The 20,129-nt window shown below is 39.2% G+C and overlaps 1 protein-coding gene across 1 annotated transcript; it reads right to left on the reverse strand.

Annotated features, from left to right (window-relative positions):
- Positions 1–620: 620 nt before the first annotated feature.
- On the reverse strand, positions 621–19,897 carry DUSP11 (dual specificity phosphatase 11). Its single transcript, XM_019712873.3, has 9 exons — positions 19,682–19,897; positions 17,546–17,621; positions 14,578–14,709; positions 11,497–11,620; positions 8,102–8,162; positions 2,557–2,603; positions 2,206–2,281; positions 1,804–1,980; positions 621–1,272 (listed from the first exon to the last, which is right to left on the reverse strand). The coding sequence occupies exons 1-9, from the start codon at positions 19,783–19,785 to the stop codon at positions 1,077–1,079; spliced, it is 993 nt and encodes a 330-aa protein (XP_019568432.2). The 5' UTR covers positions 19,786–19,897; the 3' UTR covers positions 621–1,076.
- Positions 19,898–20,129: the final 232 nt, after the last annotated feature.

The following is a 20,129-nucleotide window of genomic DNA, read 5'->3' on the forward strand; positions in this document are numbered from 1 at the left end:
CCGCTGACCTCGGCGTTAGGAGCATGGTGCTCCAACCACCTGAGCCACTGGCCGGCCCAGTGAGACATTCTCTTAAGCAAACAAAGGTTTGTGGCTTCCTTTGCAACTAAAAATTATGAACAACTCTCAAGTGATCTATCTGTGTGTTCTAGAGGTATACAAGCAAAACAAACAATTTAGAAAAAGACAAGGTCAAGGCACCACTCCACTGTGATAGGAAAGTGGAGAAAGATCCCAGCAAGTTATGTTTAATAGAGAAGCAAAAACACAAGGAGCCATGCAAGTCTTCCAGACATCCCAGGCTTTATATGTCATATCCTATACTGTTCATTAAGCAACTTTTATTGTCTATAAAAGTTTTCAAGTTTTCTGAATTGTTCTACCCAGTTGATCCCAATTACCCTGTCAGGTAAATTACCCAGCATTCCAGTTTATCAATCAGTCTCTCCCATCCAATTGACAATCAATCCCTCAAGGTTTATCCATTTCTGTGTTAGATGGCATATCTGACAATTCAGTGAAAGGAAGTTGGTCAAATCCCACAAGAGAATGTCAAAGAAAGAAATGGATAACTACAAAAATACCACAACTAATTACAAATAATGATTAGATTCCAAAGAGACTGTCTCCTAGGTAGATTTTAATAGAAATCTTGAACAGTTAGGGGTTAAAAAAAGATACCCTTAATGATTGGGTTAGAATCAGAACATGGCAAAATAGAACATGACTAAAAACTTCTGTATACACATATTCGTATCACAAGTCTAGTCAAAAGGAAATACATAGAAAAGATAGAATTTAAAAAAATTATGTAAAAGGGATGATCTTTATTACTTTATCCGTTCTAGAATAACATCTTTTAAAAAAATTTAAGACTGGAACAAGATTACTTCTTTCACTGTTGCAAACACTGCAAATTTATCAGCAGTTAAGTATCAATATAATTTTTCCATAAGTTTTAACATATAAGGGAGAAGTAAAATAGTTTTTATAAACCTCATTTGACCTCATCTTATAAAAAGTCACTCCAGCTGTCTTCCTCCTGTCTCCAGATAGATTTCCAGGACAGGTTTGTGTCACTCGGTCCACCCACAATAGCTTTGATAGGATAGTCCATAGTAACTGTCAGGATACCATCTTTTATTCTGGACTACTTGACTGGCATTTGGCTTTACATTCCATGAATACCTTCTTTGTGAATAGTCCTCCCTGCGAGGACCATGAGGACGGTTATGACCTCTGTGGTAAACGTTCTGATCCTGTGAAAATTTTCTTAAAACAAAAAATTATAAACTATTATTAATTTTAATAAAATACATAATAAACTTATAAAATAATACATAGATACTCTGCTCTACTGTTTTCTACCTGTGTGACATTAGCAGAAAAATTGCTTAATCTTTGGATTTCTTAGTTCATTTATCTGTTCAAATCCTTGGCAAATTTCTCTACTAGAATTTTACTATTTTCCCTATAATTTGTAGTTACTCTTTAAATAACAATCTTCCTTATTCTGAAAACTATACCACTATTAACGTAGCCAAAGAATGCAAGATCCTTCTTGGAAGTCACATCAAAGTATTATTGGCTTAAACTAAGTTTATAGTCAATGAAAATTTCTAAGTCCCTTTCCCAATTGCCTCTGAAAAGCCACATATTCCTCATCCTATATATGATTTTCCAGCCCTAAATTCAATCAGTAAGAAAACATCAATTCCTCACCATTATCATAATGTGTTTGCACTAATTTATAATACTATTGATTTCTAATGTCAATTTTAGAAAAAGGGAAAGCAGGGATACCTTACTGACTGCTGCAAATCTTGGGTCTGGGTGTGGAAACGCCGAGAAGGTGTTGGGTAACCTTGGGTCCAATGTATGTTATTGCTAGGTCCTTGGTTACCAGTGGTGTGGACTGGTTCCATCATATATGTTGAGTATTCACAAGCACTTGGTCTGGATACACTGGAATCCCGATCCCTCAAAAAGAATGTTTTTATACACAGTGTGACTGGTTTCCAAATTTGGTAGCCAATTTAGTGTCTACATTTCAGCCCTTGAAACTAACAATCCCATCCTCCCCGCCCATTCCTATCTGTTTAGGTTTCCCTGGGCAAATAAACAAGAAGAATGGGTATATGCAACTTAAATGATATAAAAACAGATCGCCTTAACCACAAATCTCACATATAAAATGCAACTTACTTTCTGATGGGACCATTCTGAAGGTCTTCAATGTAGTTTTGTCTTTCTAAGCAATGTCCCCGGCACCTATTGAATACTGAGGAATTGAAGAACTGTTAAAAATAACTGTACGAAAAGCAAACAAACCTTTTCCAGAAGACAGCAGTTCAAAGGTGAAATCCACTGACTAATTATCCAGGCTGTTAAATCTCACTATTTCCAGATACATCACTTTATAAACTTTTCGTAAAAGATTACCTTATGTCAGAACAATGAGCTACAAACTTTTTTTTTCTAAAATGTGACATTCATCTACACTTCCACCTTCAATTTTTATCGAAAGGGAAAAATGGTGACAAGCCTTGTACTTACATTCAATTGCATCATCTGGCCTCATGCCTTCTACATCAATCAAATATCTAACAAAACAACATAATTCGAGTCATTTATATATAAAAAGAAAAAAATCAAGTTTTTTCAGAAAAGGTCCAATTTCATTTACAAATATAAAAATCCTAAGAAAATATCAGTTCATCTAATCCTATAATTATTAAATAACAAAATAACATGACCACAAAAAGGCTTTATGCCAAGAATACAGGGATGACCTAACTTTAGAAAATCTATTAATAAAATTATTTACATTAACACAACAATTTAATAAAATGAAAGAGAAGAAAATACAGAACCAAATCATCAGGTGTTAAAAAATGTATCTGGGGTGGGCCGGTTGGTTCAGTTGGTTAGAGCGAGGTGCTCATAACACCGTCACCAGTTCAATTCCCCAATAAAAATTTTTAAAAAATTTATCTGATAAAATACAAGTCATTTTTTTAAATTGGGGAATATTGGGGAACAGTGTGTTTTTCCAGGACCCATCAGCTCCAAGTCAAGTTGTTGTTTTCAATCTAGTTGTGGAGGGCGCAGCTCACTGGCCCATGTGGGAACTGAACTGGCAACCCTGGTGTTATGAGTACTGTGCTCTAATCAACTGTGCCAACCAGCTGTCCAAAAGTCATGTTTTATTTTATTTTTTTTATTGGGGAAGGGGAACAGGACTTTATTGGGGAACAGTGTGTACTTCCAGGACTTTTTTCCAAGTCAAGTTGTTGTCCTTTCAAATTAGTTGTGGAGGGTGCTGTTCAGCTTCAAGTTGGTGTCCTTTCAGTTTTAGTTGTGGAGGGCGCAGCTCAGCTCCAGGCCCAGTTGCCGTTGCTAGTTGCAGGGGGTGCAGCCCACCATCCCTCGTGGGAGTTGAACCAGCAACCTTGTGGTTGAGAGCCCAGTGGCCCATGTGGGAATTGAACCGGCAGCCTTCGGAGTTAGGAGCACGGAGCTCCAACCACCTGAGACACCGGGCTGGCCCCTAAGTAATTTTTGATCAAAATGCTTTGTTCACTGAAAACAGGAGACTTACTAACTATGATAGAGTATTTACCAGGAATCAACAAATAGCAAAGACAAATTGGGAAACATATTAGTATCATATCTAAAAAATGTTATCTAACCTACTGCATGAGCCAGAAACTTGAGTCACCATCACTGTCAGCCATTTCTTCCTTGTCTTCATCTTCAACCCCACCACCGACCTAACAATATTACTTAAATGTCTCTAGAATACGTCCACATCTTTCTACCAAAATGACCATCACACCCTGATCCACGCCACCATTATGCCTCAATTTCTACAAGAGCCTCCTAACTTGTCTACTTGCTTCCACTCGTTGCCCCTGAGTGTATTCCCCACTCAGTACCAAAATGATAGGCTGAAACTGCACACTTCATTATGTTCCACACGCTCACCCTCAGGAGTACTAAAGAAACTGTTCTGTAACACAGAAAAAGTTCTATGGTTTTCTATTACTCTTAAAATAAAGTCTAAAACCTTAAACATAGGCCTGCACGATCTAGTTCCTACACATACTTCCAGCTCCATTTAAAAAAAAAATTTATTAGTTTCAGGTGTACAAAGCAATGTAATGGTTAGACATTTAAAACTCTTCATAAAGTTACAACCCACCCTCCAAGCAACTACCTCTCTGCCATCTTACATGGCTGTTACAATACCATCAACTATCTTCCCTATGTTGTACTCCACATCCCGTGACTATACAAAAACTTATATATTTAGTTATAGTTCACATTCACTATTATTCTACTTCAGCTCTTCAGGTGTACAGCCCATTGGTCAGGCACCTACACAGTCTATGAAGTGATCTCCCTGATAAGTCCAGTGCTCATCTGGCACCTTACATGATCTTTACAACATTGTTGATTATATTCCCCATACTGTATTAACTATCAATTTGTATTTCTTAATGCCTTCAACTTTTCCACCCTGACCACAACCCCATTCATAACTATAATACTGATAAATCTAGTATCTATCTGGTACCATACCTAGTTATTACAATATTGTTGACTATATTCCTTATGCTATACCCCACATCCCCATGACTACTGTATAACAACCAACTTGTACTTCTTAATCCCTTCCCCGTTCACCCATCCTTAACCCCCCTCCCATCTCAAAGAAGTCCCTCTAAAATTCCTTGTAATACTGGTTTGGTGGTAATGAACTCCTTCAGCTTTTTCTTGTCTGGGAAACTCCTTATCTGTCCTTCAATTCTAAATGACAGCCTTGCTGAGGAGAGCAATCTTGGTTGTATGTGGTTGCTTTTCATCACTTGGAATATTTCCTGCCACTCCCTTCTTGCCTGCAAAGTTTCTGTTGAGAAATCAGCTGACAGTCTTATGGGCGCTCCCTTGTAGGTAACTAACTGCTTTTCTCTTGCTGCTGTTTAGATTCTCTCTTTGTATTTAACCTTTGGCATTTTAATTATGATGTGTCTTGGTGTTGACCTCTTTGGGTTTATCTTGTTTGGGACTCTGTGATTCCTGGGCTTGTATGTCCATGTCCTTCACCAGGTCAGGGAAGTTTTCTGTCATTGTTTCTTCAAACAGGTTTTCAATTCCTTGCTTTCTCTTTTCTCCTTCTGGTACCCCTATAATGCGAATGTTGGTACGCTTGATATTGTCCTGGAGGCCCCTTAAACTCTCCTCAATTTTTTGGATTCTTTTTGTTGTTCTGGTTGGGTGTTTTCTGCTACCTTATCTTCTACATTGCTGGTTGGATCCTCTGCTTCATCTAATCTACTCTTGATTCCTTGTAATATATTCTTCATTTCCATTATTGTATCCTTTATTTCTGACTGGTTCTTTTTTTATGGTTTCCATCTCCATTATTATGCTTCCTATCTCTCTGTTGAAGTTCTCCCTGAGATCATTGAGCATTCTTATAACCAGTGTTTGGTACTCTGTGTCTGATAGATTGCTTATCTCCGTTTCGCTTAGCTCTTTTTCTGGAGCTTTGTTCTGTTATTTGGGACATGTTTCTTTGTCTTCCCATTTGGGCTGCCTCCCTGTGTTTGTTTCTCTATATTAGGTAGGGCTGCTATGTCTTCCAGACTTAATAGTGTGGCCTTATGTGGGGTTCAGTGGAGCAGTCTTTCTGGTTTTGTTGTGCTCCAGGTTGTCCTTTGTGTGAGTTGTGTGTGCCCTCCTCTTATAGTTGAGCCTTGGTTGATAATTGCCCATCAGTGTGAGGGACTGACCCTTGGGTTTACTGGTTGTGAGGACTGGCCTTGATTACAGTGGAAGAGTTGTGCAGGGGCTGACCCTACGGAGCAGGACCTGTCTCAGAAGGATTCTGGTGCCTGCCCAATCTGCCCCATGGGTGTCGTACTTGGAGGTAGCTGGGTGATGCTCCAGCTTGTTTTGAAGCTGGACATTGGAGGTGCCAGCCCCAGGACCATCTTGGAGGGGATTCGCTGGAGGTTTACTTCAGCCACCGCCCGTGGCCCACCCAGGACTACCCAGTGGGAGCCAGAAAGAAATCCATAGATGGCTGACGCTGGTGCTGTGCTTGGAAGTGCCCTGAGAGGCCAAGCCACAAACCAAGGCTGGCTGCCACTAGTGCCAGCTTAGGGCTGCTTAGCCAGAGGTACAGGACATACTCAAGCCAAATACTGCTTATCTGGGTTCTGCAAACCTTTGAGAGACCCTAGGAAAGTCTGAAGCTTGAGCCAAGGCAGGTGGTCTGCACGAAAAAGCCACTGAAAGCAGCCTGGGTGTGCCTGAAAGTTGGGTGGGGCCAGATCTCAAATCGCCAGGGCGTGGCAAACTAATCGCGGAGACGCAGAAATGGTGGCTGCCTGTGTTCGCATGCAGGGAAAGGGGAGGACTCAACAAAGAAACAATGGCCTCCACCAGCTACCCAGTCCAGGAGAAAGCCACCTCTCCAGCCCGTTTCCCAAGCCAGACAACTAAATTCCCCACCATTTGTCCCTGCTGCCTCTCCAGCTGCTGCCCCAGTGCTTGAACTCAGAGCGTGCGATTCCGTTGGTGGGTAAGTCTGCACACCCCATCCCTTTAAGAGAAGCACCTGTGAGTGCAGCTGTACTCAGTCTCAGTCAGTCACAATCTCCACTGGTTTTCACAGGCAGAAATTATGAGGACTTCTCTCCCTGGCACTGGAACCCTGGGCTGGAATCTCTCGCTCCTCTAGGGGATGGGGAGGGGATCCCCACCACCAAAATAGCCCTCCTGATCTTTAGTAGTCACACGCAGGTGTGGGACCAGCCCGTTCTGCATCTCTGACTTTCCCACCAGGCTGGAGGTGGCTTCTTCTGCAAGTCCTTAGTTGAAAGGCTTCAGTTCAGCTTGATTTTAGGTGATTCTCAATAATGGTTGTTTTGTAAATTAGTTGTAATTTTGATGTGGTTGTGAGAGAAGGTAAACACAGTGTTTAACTACTGTGCCATCTTGGTTGTTGTCCACCCAGCTCCATTTTGATACCATACTTCCCCCATGGCCCAGCCTCCCTGGTAAGTTCCTCCAACACAGTATATGCTTTCCTGTTACGCGGTCCTCACCATTCCTTATGTATAATATATTCCAGAATTGTCTCTCCAATGTCCCTATCTTGTTGATACCTACTCATCCTTTAGATGTCAGCTCAAACATCCCCATGGAAACCTTCTCTAATCTCCATGATGAGGTCAAATCCTATTAACATGCTCTCATAGTACCATGTCCCTCTCTTTCTTGGCACTTGTGAGAGTTGTAATTCTATATGCATTTGTGTGATTCTTGAATAGCTATTACCTCTCTAGACTACTAGGGTCCAAAAGGACTTGCCAAGTCTCTTTGAGCCCAAAGTCTCACAAGTCTTTTTGCTAGCACCCTGCATAGTGCTTACACATATCAGATGCTAAACAAATATTTTTGGAATGAACAAACATAAATATCCACAAAAAGCGTAATGGCATAAACTCTTTGATTCATAAATTCCATTCTGAATGAAATTATTTTTGAGACAATAGCATATATATATTCAGATGTTCATGGAGGGATATTCAGCATTTCAATGTTTTATAATATCAAAATCTTCTGATTTTTAAGTTCATCAGCTAGCAAAGGAATAATGCAGCTTTTAAAAAGAATGAGGTCTCCAAATACTTTCATAGGAAGATGTCTACCGTATACTGAATTGTAAAACAGAATGTCTAAATATTATACCAATATACAGAGGGTGCCAAAAAATATATATAAACATTTTAAGAAAGGGAAAAAAACTGTATTAAAATTGTAATAACCAATATATACCGATAACAAAAGATGAATACAAGTCATGTGTATATATTTTTTCGGCACGCCCAGTATACCATATGCTTATATCTGCATTTTTAAAGTGTGAAAAAATAGGTACCAAATCATTACTGGTGGTAATCGAGGTGAAGGACTGTTTTCTACTTCACACATTTCTGTACCGATTGCATTTTTTACAACTAGTTCATATTACTGTTTACAAAAAAACCACTTAAACATGGTCTGCCTCTTGGGGTTGGCAACTCACCTGCAGATGAGGTAGCCAGTCCTGTTTAAACCATGGGTACAGTGGACACCAATAAGTTTATCTATAAAATAGGGAATATAGAGTTAAATAAATGAAGTAGAAACCCTAAAAACAAATTACACTATTTTATTTTCTGAAGAGTAACATTTATTAGTTACAACACTAGCGCTGCCCTGAAAATAAATAATTCTGAAGAGAAATGTGTTTTTTTAGGAACATACTATAAACAATCATGTAATATAAAGTCAAAATTCATTGTCTCTGGGAAATTTTGCATAGTCCTCAATTAGACACAATAGTGTAAACTGGGAAATGCCTGGTCAGATACTAACAATAAAACTGCACTGAGACAAACCCATTTGTCTTAATATAGAATGTTCATCAGTAATTGACTTAATTATAGAAAAAGAGAGTTAAAGAAAAACAGGCTGTACGAAAAATGAAATTTGTTTCTGAGTGAAACAAATGGAATGCCTTAATTTTTAATACTGAATGCTAAAGAGAACATTTTCTATAGTACTCCTGAGTTCCCAAGGCACTTCCAGGCCTCCTCTCATTTGCTGCTTCTTACCCGCTACAGGTCTATGTGCCTGGTGAATGAAGTACTCATACGCACTTGGATAAACATTTTGTAGTTTACAATGAAAAAAGTAAGACTTGGAGATGTAAGACCAGGCTACACAGCAGGCATCAGAACAAAGATGAGAATCAAGTCTAAGATTTTTCCAACTATGCAATAGGATTTCTAAGTCCATCATTTAAAAAAATTGTATGAGAAACTATATAAAAAAACAACATGTAATAATTCTCTGCAAAATTTATGCCTGTGACTAGGTGGTGTCTGGTAGGAAGGCACTCGCCATCTCCTGCCTAGATTACTACCTAGTTCTAATCTCTTGTATTTCAATTGATCCTCCATATGGAAGATGTCCTTCCTAAAATATATACTTGGCTGGGTTGCTCCCTTGCTTAAAAATCTTCATTTTGCAGGGAATAAATGTTTAGCAGAGCATTTAGAACTCTTTATAAATGAGTATCAATCTGTCTCACTGAACTGTAAATCCACAATGATCTGAACTGACTTACAAGGACCTACATGATCCACGTCCTCCTGCTCCTTGCCAACCTCTCTGATCCCATTTTCTACTGATTTAACTTCACTCACTCTCCCTGCTCCAGCCACACTGTCTCCTCAATATTCTTCAAACATTCTGAGGCTAGTCATGCCTCAGGGACTTTGCACCTACTATTCCCTCTGCCTTACAACACTACCCACTTGCCTCCCCCAGATATCCAATGGCTTGGTTCCTCCTTTCCACGAAGACTCTGCTAAAATGGTATCTTAATAAACAGGACTTCCCTTCACCCATATTCTCTCATCCCTTTATTATTTTGTTATTCTCCAAAGCACTTACCACCATCTGATATTCCATATATTCACTTGTTTCTGTCTCTCCCCCACTAGAACGTAAAGTGTACAAGAACTTGCTTCTGTTCCTACTTCCTACAACAGTGTCTTCAACTTCGAAGGTGTTATATAAGTATTTGTTGAAAATGAACATATGAATTCTATGCCCTTTCACACTACTGTCTAATGGTACCAGAGACCACCTCTCCATGCCACAAGTTTAAGCCCTGTGCCTTTTTCTACCTATTCCCAATACCTGAGCTGTCCTTTCCTCATTCTGGTAAAATCTTCTTTCCCCCCAGCCTGGCTCAAACATTGACTCCTCAGTAAGGCCTTCCTAAATCTCTATATTCCCAATGTACTTAACTTATTCTTCTATTATAATTAACCCACTGTCTTATAGTTACATGTTTATCTTCCTAGATAACTGTAACGTTCTAATGAACAAAGACTGCTATTCACCTCTGAGTCCCCGTACCCTAACAATAAACCTAAAAGGCTCTCAAGTGTTTACTGAATAATTTATTTTCTGTCTCTCTACCAGTTCTAGGGAGGGGATTATGTAGGCTCCTCCTCTTCTTCAGTGAGCCTGGTATCTGTGGGAGGGGCTTATAGTAGAGGTAGCCCAATGGATCATAAGCCAGGTCCCGAGCCCGCTACGGCAGGGAGCATTGCAAGACACAGAGAAGTCAGCACAACGCAAGCAGAAGACGAGTAAGGGGGTCAGCCTACGCAACAGACTACACTCAGTGTAACGTGAACATCAAGGTCACACACATGTTCTCATGCACTTTCAGCCCTCACAGAAACAGATGGAACATTTTATAGTAATTCCACACAAAGGAACCTGGAAACAGTGAGCAGGCTGGCAGCTGCACCCTAGTATCTTAAAGAGGTAATATTTCTGTGACTACAGTTATGAGAAATAAGATAATTTACCTCTGTAGACGTTGTGGTTATCACAGGCAAAGTCCAACCTCTCAAGTTTTAAAGTACAGGGGAGATCTATGATCAGGGCTTAAGATATTTAAGAGCTAGTGCCTACATTAATAGACCAGGTTATAGTTGGAAAATTTATCTTAAAACCCACTGACCCCCTCTCTCTCTCACCTCGCACTCCCTACCTTCCCATCTCTATTCTAGTCTTTCTCCCCTACTCTGTTTATATGCATATACATACACAGATATATGGCATATTTACTACGTTAGATTTACTTAATAAGGGATACACCCCTTAAGCTAAATTTAGGAAGAGGGTAAAATGAACACTTTGTCCTGTGGGTGAGTGGCTTCCCAAGAAAAAAGATGCCTGTCTAAAAATTTGGCAAATGCCATGTTCCTTCTGATAGTCAGATGCCAGAAAAAGGCAACTGAATGCTTAAAATTTAGAAGCTATTAAGATCTATTTTCAACAGAGTAAGGTAGATTTTAAAGCAGGAACAAGAAAACACCACCCTCTTAAGTTCTTCCTGTCTGAAGACTAAGAATAAGAGGAGGCAGTGCCCTTCCTCACTTGCACCCGAAGTGGAAAAGCAGCAGAATTATCTTAAATCAAGTACATATGAGGAGGATGCAGCTGCACAATCCACTCCGTTTTGTTCTGCTTCTAGGCGTCTGTTTCACTCCAAACCTTTGCCTTTTGTTTACTCCAAGAAGCTGAGAGTCTAATCTTTTCTTCCATGCACCTCTTATCCAATAAATAAGACAAATGAACATATTTATTTTAATATATATATTTCCCATTCAAATTGCTTAAAAAAGAGATGCGTGAGCTAGTGCAGTTCACATGTCTCACTAAATCCACTTTCCAAACTAAATTATTTATTTGTAACCATGAAAAGAAAAAATGACTTACTCTATCAGTACCACTTGGTATGTCCACATTAGCAAACATAAGGCCTAATTTCAGAACTATTAAAAATATTAAAAATCCCCAATCCCATTCAAAATGCATACCAAAGTTCACGTAAGAAAAAAATAAACTCACCGTTATCTTTATTTTCTTTCAAAAACCCATTAACAGCACACTTGAATTTAAAAATAGTGTCATCATCAGGTACCTGATGCCCAACTGTATAAATCTTTAAGTAAGGAACAGTTTCTGGTAAGTCCTATGAGGCAGAACCATGAAAATATATATTATTTCTTTTGTAGGGAAATAATTAAAAATTAATTAGAAGAGCCAGAATATAAACCAAGAGATTATAATAAACTTAGTATGTCAGTAATTCTGATGAGAGAGACATTTTTTCCAAAGCTGCTTTAACCAGGAAGAATCGCTTGATTTTCATTAAAACTACAGAATGGATAGTCAATAGGTATACAAAACTGAAAGCAAAATTCATGTGAATGAATGTATATATAACTAAAAATTGTATAAATAGTTCTACCTAATATTTTATATTTCAAGGGTCATAAAGCAGCTGTGATTTAAATAAAATAGTCAGAAAAACTTGGATTTGAATTGTGAGACACAGTAAATTCCAGGCACTATTGAGAACTACTATTCTTGGGGTGGGAGAAAGTAGATACTGATAAAAGCCAGAAGCTAAAAAAAATCCTATAGCTCTGAATTTAATTCTGTAATTCTGAAGTATGAGCCTACGGTGTATTTTATATTAAAAACAAACATACAAACACATTTCCTAACTGTGACCACTGAAAAAGTGTAGGAACAACTGATGTCGTGTTATGTCTAAAGGATTCAGGACTCAAACTGAGAAGCTCCAACTGGCCAAACAGGGCCTCGATTTGTGGCTCAATAAGAATACCTGCAATGAAATCCATGATACAAAAAAGTAAAAGCTAACTGGTCACTACTGGAGGATGTTAGTGAATCAACTCATTATTTTGAAAACTGATAAAAAGGAAAGAATCATACCTCTACAACTGGGCAACCAAATAGTTGATGAGGGAAAGCTTCTCTTGATAGAAATATACCCAGATTATAAAAGAAAAGAACAACAGAAATCACTTTTGAAGCCCCAACTGAATTAATGGATGTGGGCATCAATCATTAGTGACTTAGCTACTATTACAGAAAGAGGCCATCACTTGCATGTCTACATAGAAAAAATGTTATCACCTATAAAAATGTCTTGCAAAAAAAGGAAAGGAAAAAAAAAAAAAGCCTGAATCTGATCCAATCGGATCTAGTTTCTAGATCCGATTATCAATTTACAATAAAAGGACTGAAGAATATGTTAACAACCCACAGGGATGCAATCACCAAAATCTATATGGGACAAACTACCTGGTTTCTTCAGAAAATAAAATTCAAGAGGGGAAATAAAAGAAAGTGAGAGACATGGAGGGAGAACCTATAGGTTAAATAAAACTTCAGAGACCTAACAATCAAATGCAAAATGTGGAACTTATTTGGCTCTAATTCAAATTCTCAAAAACAAGTGTTTAATGACATTTAGAAGACAACTATAAATTTGTGTGCTGACGGGATATTTAATATTAAAGAATGATATTAAGGAATAAAAGTCCTTTATTTTAAATATATATACAAAAAATGTGCAATTGAAATGACAGATCTGGAATCTGCTTCAAAGTAACACAAAATGTGGTGAAACAGGAGTGTAGATGAAACACGGTATCAGTTGATAAATATTAAAGCTGGATGAGTTCATGGGAGAACAACAAGCACTCCACAGTATAATGTCTACTCCTATACATGTTTAAAATTTATATAACTGTTTAAAAACAAGACAACACTGTGGAAAACAGTCTAACGGTTTCTCAAAAGTTAAACAGAACTATCATATGATCCAACAACTCCATTCCTACCCATACATCTAAAATAACCGAAAGCAGGGATTTGAACAAGTATTTGCAAAACCCATGTTTGTAGCAGCATGATTCACAACAGCCAAAAAGTGGGAACAACCCAAGTGGCCATCAACAGATGAATGGATAAAGAAAATATGGTACATACACACATGGAATATTATTCACCTATGAAAAGGAGTGTCATTTTATTACATGCTATAACATGGATGAACCTCGAAAACATGTTTAGTGAAATAATCCAGGCAAAGGACAAATAATATATGATTCTGCTTCTATGAGGTACCTAGCATAGGCAAATTCACAGAGACAGAAAATAAAGAGTTGAGGGGAAGGGAAATGAGGTTGTTATTGCTTAATGGTTACAGCGCTTTTGTTGAGGAGGATGAAAAAGTTTTGCTTATAAACAGTGGTGGTGGTTACACTGTGAAGTATTTAATGCCACTGAATTGTACACTTGTGGTTCAAATGATAAATGTCATTTATGTGTATTTTACTACAATAAAAAAAGAACTGAATTCAAGCTTTAATTCTTCCTTTTCTAAGCCTCAGCTTCATCATTTGTAAAATGAGTAACTGTGATCACAGTGCAGCGCTTAGTGCAGCTGAGCACTCAGTAGGATGTATCAGTACCACCACTACTTCATCAGCAAAGGACTGTTGTGTGGATTAACTAAGTCAAGGCATGTGAAATTGCTTTTTAAACGGCAAACTACTACATAAATATTAACAAACATTGGGTGTTGTTTTCCAAGGCCATGGAACTGCTCAGGAGAATTCTTCCCCACAGATATGGCATATGGGCTAACAGAATATATGGGGTTTGTATTACACCAAAAGGTGTTAGGAAAAGCAATATACAATTTGAGAACAACTTGTCTTTTACCGTGATGTTTATACAGGCTCAGACAACTGCTTAAAATAAGTGCTAAAGACATAATGAATATTCCTTTCTTTTCTTCTAGGATACTACTATGCTTTCTAAAAGTTTACTTCATTTGCAGAATACAAAATACAGAAGCGTATAGAATTTAAGCACATACAGAGCCTACTGCCAAATATCGAGTTCAATTCATGTCTTTAATCTCATTTTGAGACAGCAATTAGTTATTTGTAATTAAGGAAACTACTTGGTTCCCTTTTTGAACTCATGAAAGGCCTGGATTCATCTTAGCATAGGTATGAAAGGCCTGGATTCATCTTAGCATAGGTGATAACTACTAATTACTATGAATTATTATAGAATCAATTTTCAATTGAGGTTTCCATTTACCTCTGGTTTATAATAGCGGTGAGTATACGTTAAATCAATAATCAGTCCAAGTTCTTCATTTTGTTCTTGGATTTTGTTAAAAAGATCCAAGGGAGAAAAACGTTCTTCTGGAACAAGATTCTCTTCAAAGCTCTGTCAGAGACAATGAAATAATAAGAAACAGCAAAGACATACTTAGAATCCTTTATTACATTATCCATTTATTCAAGCCCTGTGATGCTAACATACAATGAGACTCAAAGGCAAGTTCACGTTTTTGTAATTTACAAGCTATGTGACAGTCCTTTCTTCCAGAGAGATTGGAGAGAAGAAAATAAATTTATATCTATATATTTATTTCTGTGTTGGTTTCATGTTGGTCTCCTACCAGACTGTAAACTCCCAGAAGGCAGGGACTACATCAATTTTGTACACCACTGCACCTCTAGCTCCAAGGGGAGTGCCTCCACATAGGCACTTAAAAATACTTCTTGAATGTCTCTATATATGAAGAATGGCTTTCACCACTAAGTATTCTTTATGTACTTGGCTTATTTATGTGCTCTGTTCCATTGATCTTATTGGTTATTCAAGTGCCAGCAACACCATGGTTTTTTTAAAAATATATATAGTTTTTAGAGCACTTTTAGGTTCCCAGTAAAACTGAGCAGAATATTCAGAGTTCCCACTTATACCCTCTCCCCTTTACCCCACACAGCCTTCCCCACCAACAACATTCCACACTAGTGTACATTTGTTAGAATCAATGAACCAACACTAACACATCATTATCAATAGAAGTTCATAGTTTACGTTATGAATCATTCTTTGTTTTATAATTCCATGGGTTATGACCAATTTATAATGATATGTATTTACCGTTATAGCATTATACAGAATAGTTTCACTGCCCTAAAAATCCTGTGTTCCAGCAACTTTTAATATGGTTTAATATCTGGTAGGGCTAGATGACCCCCTTCCACCATTCTTCTTCTTTTTCAGAATTTTCCTGGTTATTTATGTTTATTTTTCTATGTGAGTTTTAGAATCAGCCTATTGGAGACGTTAAACTTACAAATTAACTTAGGAAGATTTAACAGATTCATGATGTTGAGTCTTCCACATAATATTGTAAAAGTTTTGAAGAGTAAATGAATTACAAGGCAGACAAAATAATTTCCAGTTTCTTGAAGACTTGGAGCTGATGGGATCAATGATCATCTCGAGCTATCTGAAAAATAACTAACTTTAGAAAATGAAATAAGTCACACCCTTTAGGAAGCCTCCTTGATTAACTGTTATTATTTTCTCCTCCTTTGAATGCCTAGGTATTTCTTGCCATCATATTTATCTGACACATAACATATTCTATTTTATATTCCAGTGTGCTTTGAGAAGTGACTGTCAAGGATTGAGGCAGCTTTTCCATGGGTGACTTCCCTAAAACACATGGGACACCAATGTCACATTTCATTGCCACACAGGGGTAATTACTTCATCTCCCTCACTCTACTGCATGAATAGGGACTGCACTGGGAGTGGTTACACAGCTTTGTAATTCCCTTTATGGTGGTTTAAACAATCCCAGCACTGAATAAAATCACTTGAGTATACAGGGCTAGAAGAGGCTTTTAATAATGACATCACATAGGGAAGATTTGTGGCTGTGTGGAGGAAAGAAAACTGAAGAGACTGCCTGTTTTCTCTCTTGCTGATATACTTTCAGGCAAGGGACTAAGCGGGGACCCTTATAAAACCTCAGGAATATACGTTCAGAGGCCGTGGAGTAGGGACTTGAGGAGTCAGGACAATTGCATAGGGAGGAGGAGGACCATACGAGACAATTCACAGCAACTGCAAATGTGGGTGGGGAGTCCATTCATTCAACAACAGGTTATTAAATATTTCTTATATGTCAAACACCATGCTTTGGTGTTGGTGGACGTGAATGAGAACCATGTTCATCTTTATGAAATGACTGATTTTTAAGCCCAGAAATGCAGAAGAACTGACATAGTAGGTGAAGAAGAAACTATGACCTGAGTCACAAATTAAATTCCCAATACATTCAAAGTGTGCTTTTCCTGATCCAAATCCATGCTATGCTGGGCAGTTTAATGAGACATCATCTCTTCTCACCTTTTGTACAATTGATGAAATGCTTTCCCCACCTATTTCTTTCTTAGTTCAAACAAAAATCACAATTTTCAAAATTTCCATGCTGAAATCCTAACCTTGCTGATCTAGGGCATTTTTTTGGTGGTAAAGATGGGAGCGAAGGGATCTCACTGGCATTTACCTGGGTGGGGTCAAGGATGCTAGACATCTTGCCAAATCAGAACAGTCCTACAAATGTGTCGCATACCTGAATGACTCCTGAATGTCCTCAACTGTTCATAATTATCTAAGCCTTAGATACTAATGCTGTTTCACAAATAAACACAAAGGGTTTTTGCACAGTTTTAACGTACATTGAATTTTCTTGGATAGTAATCACCTTACTAACCAAGTGAAGACTACATTTTGTTTTATTTGGAAGACTACTAAGAGCTGTTCACTGTCATGGAAACTCCTACCACTAAGGCCATATAACCCAACTAGATCAGTCTGCATTTGCAGTTTCTGCATTCACGGTGCAAGTAACTACTTCTTTATATCTAGTACAGTCATCCCTAAACATTTACATAATGAAATATAAATACATTACTTTATTATAAATTCTTTCACTTATTCCTTATATTAAAGCATTATCCCGATTTTTTTCTTTAAAATTAAGTGTGTAAGTAGGTCGTATTTATCTATGATGGGAGCGAAGGGGTCTTACTGGCATTTAGTGGGTGGGGTCAAATTTCATTTCAGGACAGTAAAGGGTGGATTACTAAGTATTTGCTCTATAAAAAGAGAAAATGGAGTATGATAGGACTGAGAATCAGTGTTCTACATGGTGAATTCAGATTTCTGAAAGAATATTGAATTAACTTTTGCTTACCTTCTTCAAAGGAACTTTGAAAGCAATGAAACGAGTCCCAGGCATCCGCTGTCCAATTGGGAGATAGTCTTTCCACCTATTAATATATTTTTTGTTAGCCAGATTGTATGTTAGCCTGTCTCCCTGCAGACTGAAGACTCCTTGAAAATAGAAATCATATCCCACACAGTAAGTCCCCTCTTCTCTCTGCTCTACTTTTTCTTTTTTTTTTTTTTTTTTAAAGATTTTATTGGGGAAGGGGAACAGGACTTTATTGGGGAACAATGGTCAAATTGTTGTCCTTTCAATCTTAGTTGTGGAGGGTTCTGTTCAGCTTCAAGTTGTTGTTCTTTCAGTCTTAGTTGTGGAGGGCGCAGCTCAGCTCCAGGTCCAGTTGCCGTTGCTAGTTGCAGGGGGCACAGCCCACCATCCCTTGCGGGAGTCGAACCGGCAACCTTGTGGTTGAGAGGACGCACTCCAACCAACTGAGCCATCCGGGAGCTCAGCGGCAGCTCAGCTCAAGGTGCCGTGTTCAATTTTAGTTGCAGGGGGCGCTGCCCACCATCCCTTGCGGGACTCGAGGAATTGAACTGGCAACCTTGTGGTTGAGAGCCCATGCTCCAACCAACAACTGAGCCATCCGGGAGGCAGCTCAGCTCAAGGTGCCGTGTTCAATCTTAGTTGCAGGGGGCAGAGCCCACCATCCCTTGCGGGACTCGAGGAATTGAACTGGCAACCTTGTGGTTGAGAGCCCACTGGCCCATGTGGGAATCGAACCGGCAGCCTTCGGAGTTAGGAGCATGGAGCTCTAACCGCCTGAGCCACCGGGCCGGCCCCTCTGCTCTACTTTTTCAACCCCGCCTACTAACCACCTCTACTTCCTTCTTCCTGTTTCCCCATCTCGAAAACAGATACAAGGCAACAAAACCGTGCCAAGTTTTCAACAAAGCAAGGCATACCTATAAACCACAGATGGGCAGAACTTCTGAAACCCTGATAAAACCTAGCCTCGTCCTGAATACTAAGGTGTCACTAATACATACATGTAGACTGAAAATAATTTATTTTCAATTCTTTCCCTTCAAAGTTTATTTTTAGTTCTCATATAACTCATGCCATCAAATTCAATCAGTAGGGAACTTCAAGTTGGTATTTTAAAAGAAAATGAAATGGGACTGTGAACTTTACTTAATAATGCTAGGAGTCACAGCGAAAATATGTGAGCTGACTTCTGTCAGATGCCTTAGAATTCAGTAAAGTTAATTCAGTATAACTGAAGCACAGAAAATGAGGGCAAAAGTGGCACAAGTTGGGGCAGGAGAAGCCAGACAAGATTCTAGACCAGACAGTCTTAAAGGTCATGGTAGAGTTTGTTTTCATTCTTGAAACAATGCTTTTGAGCGATGTTTATGAGCTATGTTCCAATTTACCTATTAAAAAGGCTTCTTATGTGAAGAATGGGTTGGAAGGAAACAAGAGTAAATATATATACACTAGTTAGGCCCCAACAGCAATAGATAGGGCAAGTTCTGTATTAGGATGCTGACAAGAGAAGCTGACAGATTCGAAATATTTTCAGGACTTAATGTGGTATAAGACGGAAGGAAAGAAGGTCTCAAGAAATAAAAAAAGAGTTCACTGCACATATGACCAAAGTCATAAAATTAATCATCTCAAGCTACAGAAAAAGCTACTTCACATGAGACCTGTTAGGAAGCAACAGTGTGCCCTTTGTGACTCCGGTAAACAATATAAAGCTCGGCGGCAAAGGTGGGTTTTTTTCACTCAGACTTAGTTCTTATTACTCACATTTTCTGTGCCAAAATAACACAGTTCCAGGAATTCAGGGAGATTCCATTTTGGTAACTAATGGGTGTCCCCAACGCGGATGGTTCCATGTTGAAGAAACAGTCCCTCTGCATTTTACCCGAAGGGCAATGGCCAGAGGCTCCCTTTTCAAAGGGTGGGAGAAATCACAGCATCACGGACAGTCCCTTTCAGCTACTGGGGGCGGATTAGCGAAAGGGTCAATGCCTCCTAGAAGTGACGCACGGGCCAAGCGCGCAGCAACAGGGACAGGCAGACACCCTAAAAGATCGAAGCCCAGGCCCAAGAGCAGAGCTGAAAGGGCTACGCCTCGCCGTGGGGGCGAATTACCTTTCGGGGATATGGTTTCCGCCCTTCTTCTTCTTGACTGAGGAACGTCCAGAAAAGACGCGTCCCTGGCCCCAGCTGCCGCGGGCATGACGCCACTGGCTCATGTGGGCCCCCAAATGCCGCCCACCAAACGCCAAAAGCGCCCAAGGAGCCAGTCCAACTCTCTCCGTTCCAAAACAAGACGCCGGACCGGAAGAGCCTAGGCAGCTCCCAGGCTCCTTTGCTACCGCAAATCGCCGCCGCCCGTCGTGATGACGTCACTCCGCAGGCTGCCTGAGAAACTTGCTTAATAAGCAGGGCTCTGGTGGCTGCAGTGCCCTCCTGAGCCTGCGGCCGGTAGCAGAGGTGCGTGAGTTCATGCATGCACCCTTCAGGATTCACATACTGCAGCATATGGAATGAAAAGGCCTACTCCCCTACTTCCTTGAGTGGCTCTTTTAGATATTTC

The sequence above is a fragment of the Rhinolophus sinicus genome, chromosome 2 (genome assembly GCF_057876585.1).
Source record: "Rhinolophus sinicus isolate RSI-liver-muscle chromosome 2, RSI-T2T, whole genome shotgun sequence".
NCBI classification, from domain to species: Eukaryota; Metazoa; Chordata; class Mammalia; order Chiroptera; family Rhinolophidae; genus Rhinolophus; species Rhinolophus sinicus.

What these genes read in the sequence shown, in the direction of transcription:
- DUSP11 (XM_019712873.3), bottom strand. Translation starts at nt 19,785, where the DNA reads ATGAGCCAGTGGCGTCATGCCCGCGGCAGCTGGGGCCAGGGACGCGTC. An exon ending in ACCGCTATTATAAACCAGAG is followed by an intron (nt 11,621 to 14,577) that starts GTAAATGGAAAC and finishes TCTGCCTCATAG; the next exon opens with GACTTACCAGAAACTGTTCC. An exon ending in CAGAATGGTCCCATCAGAAA is followed by an intron (nt 1,981 to 2,205) that starts GTAAGTTGCATT and finishes ATTCTTTTTGAG; the next exon opens with GGATCGGGATTCCAGTGTAT.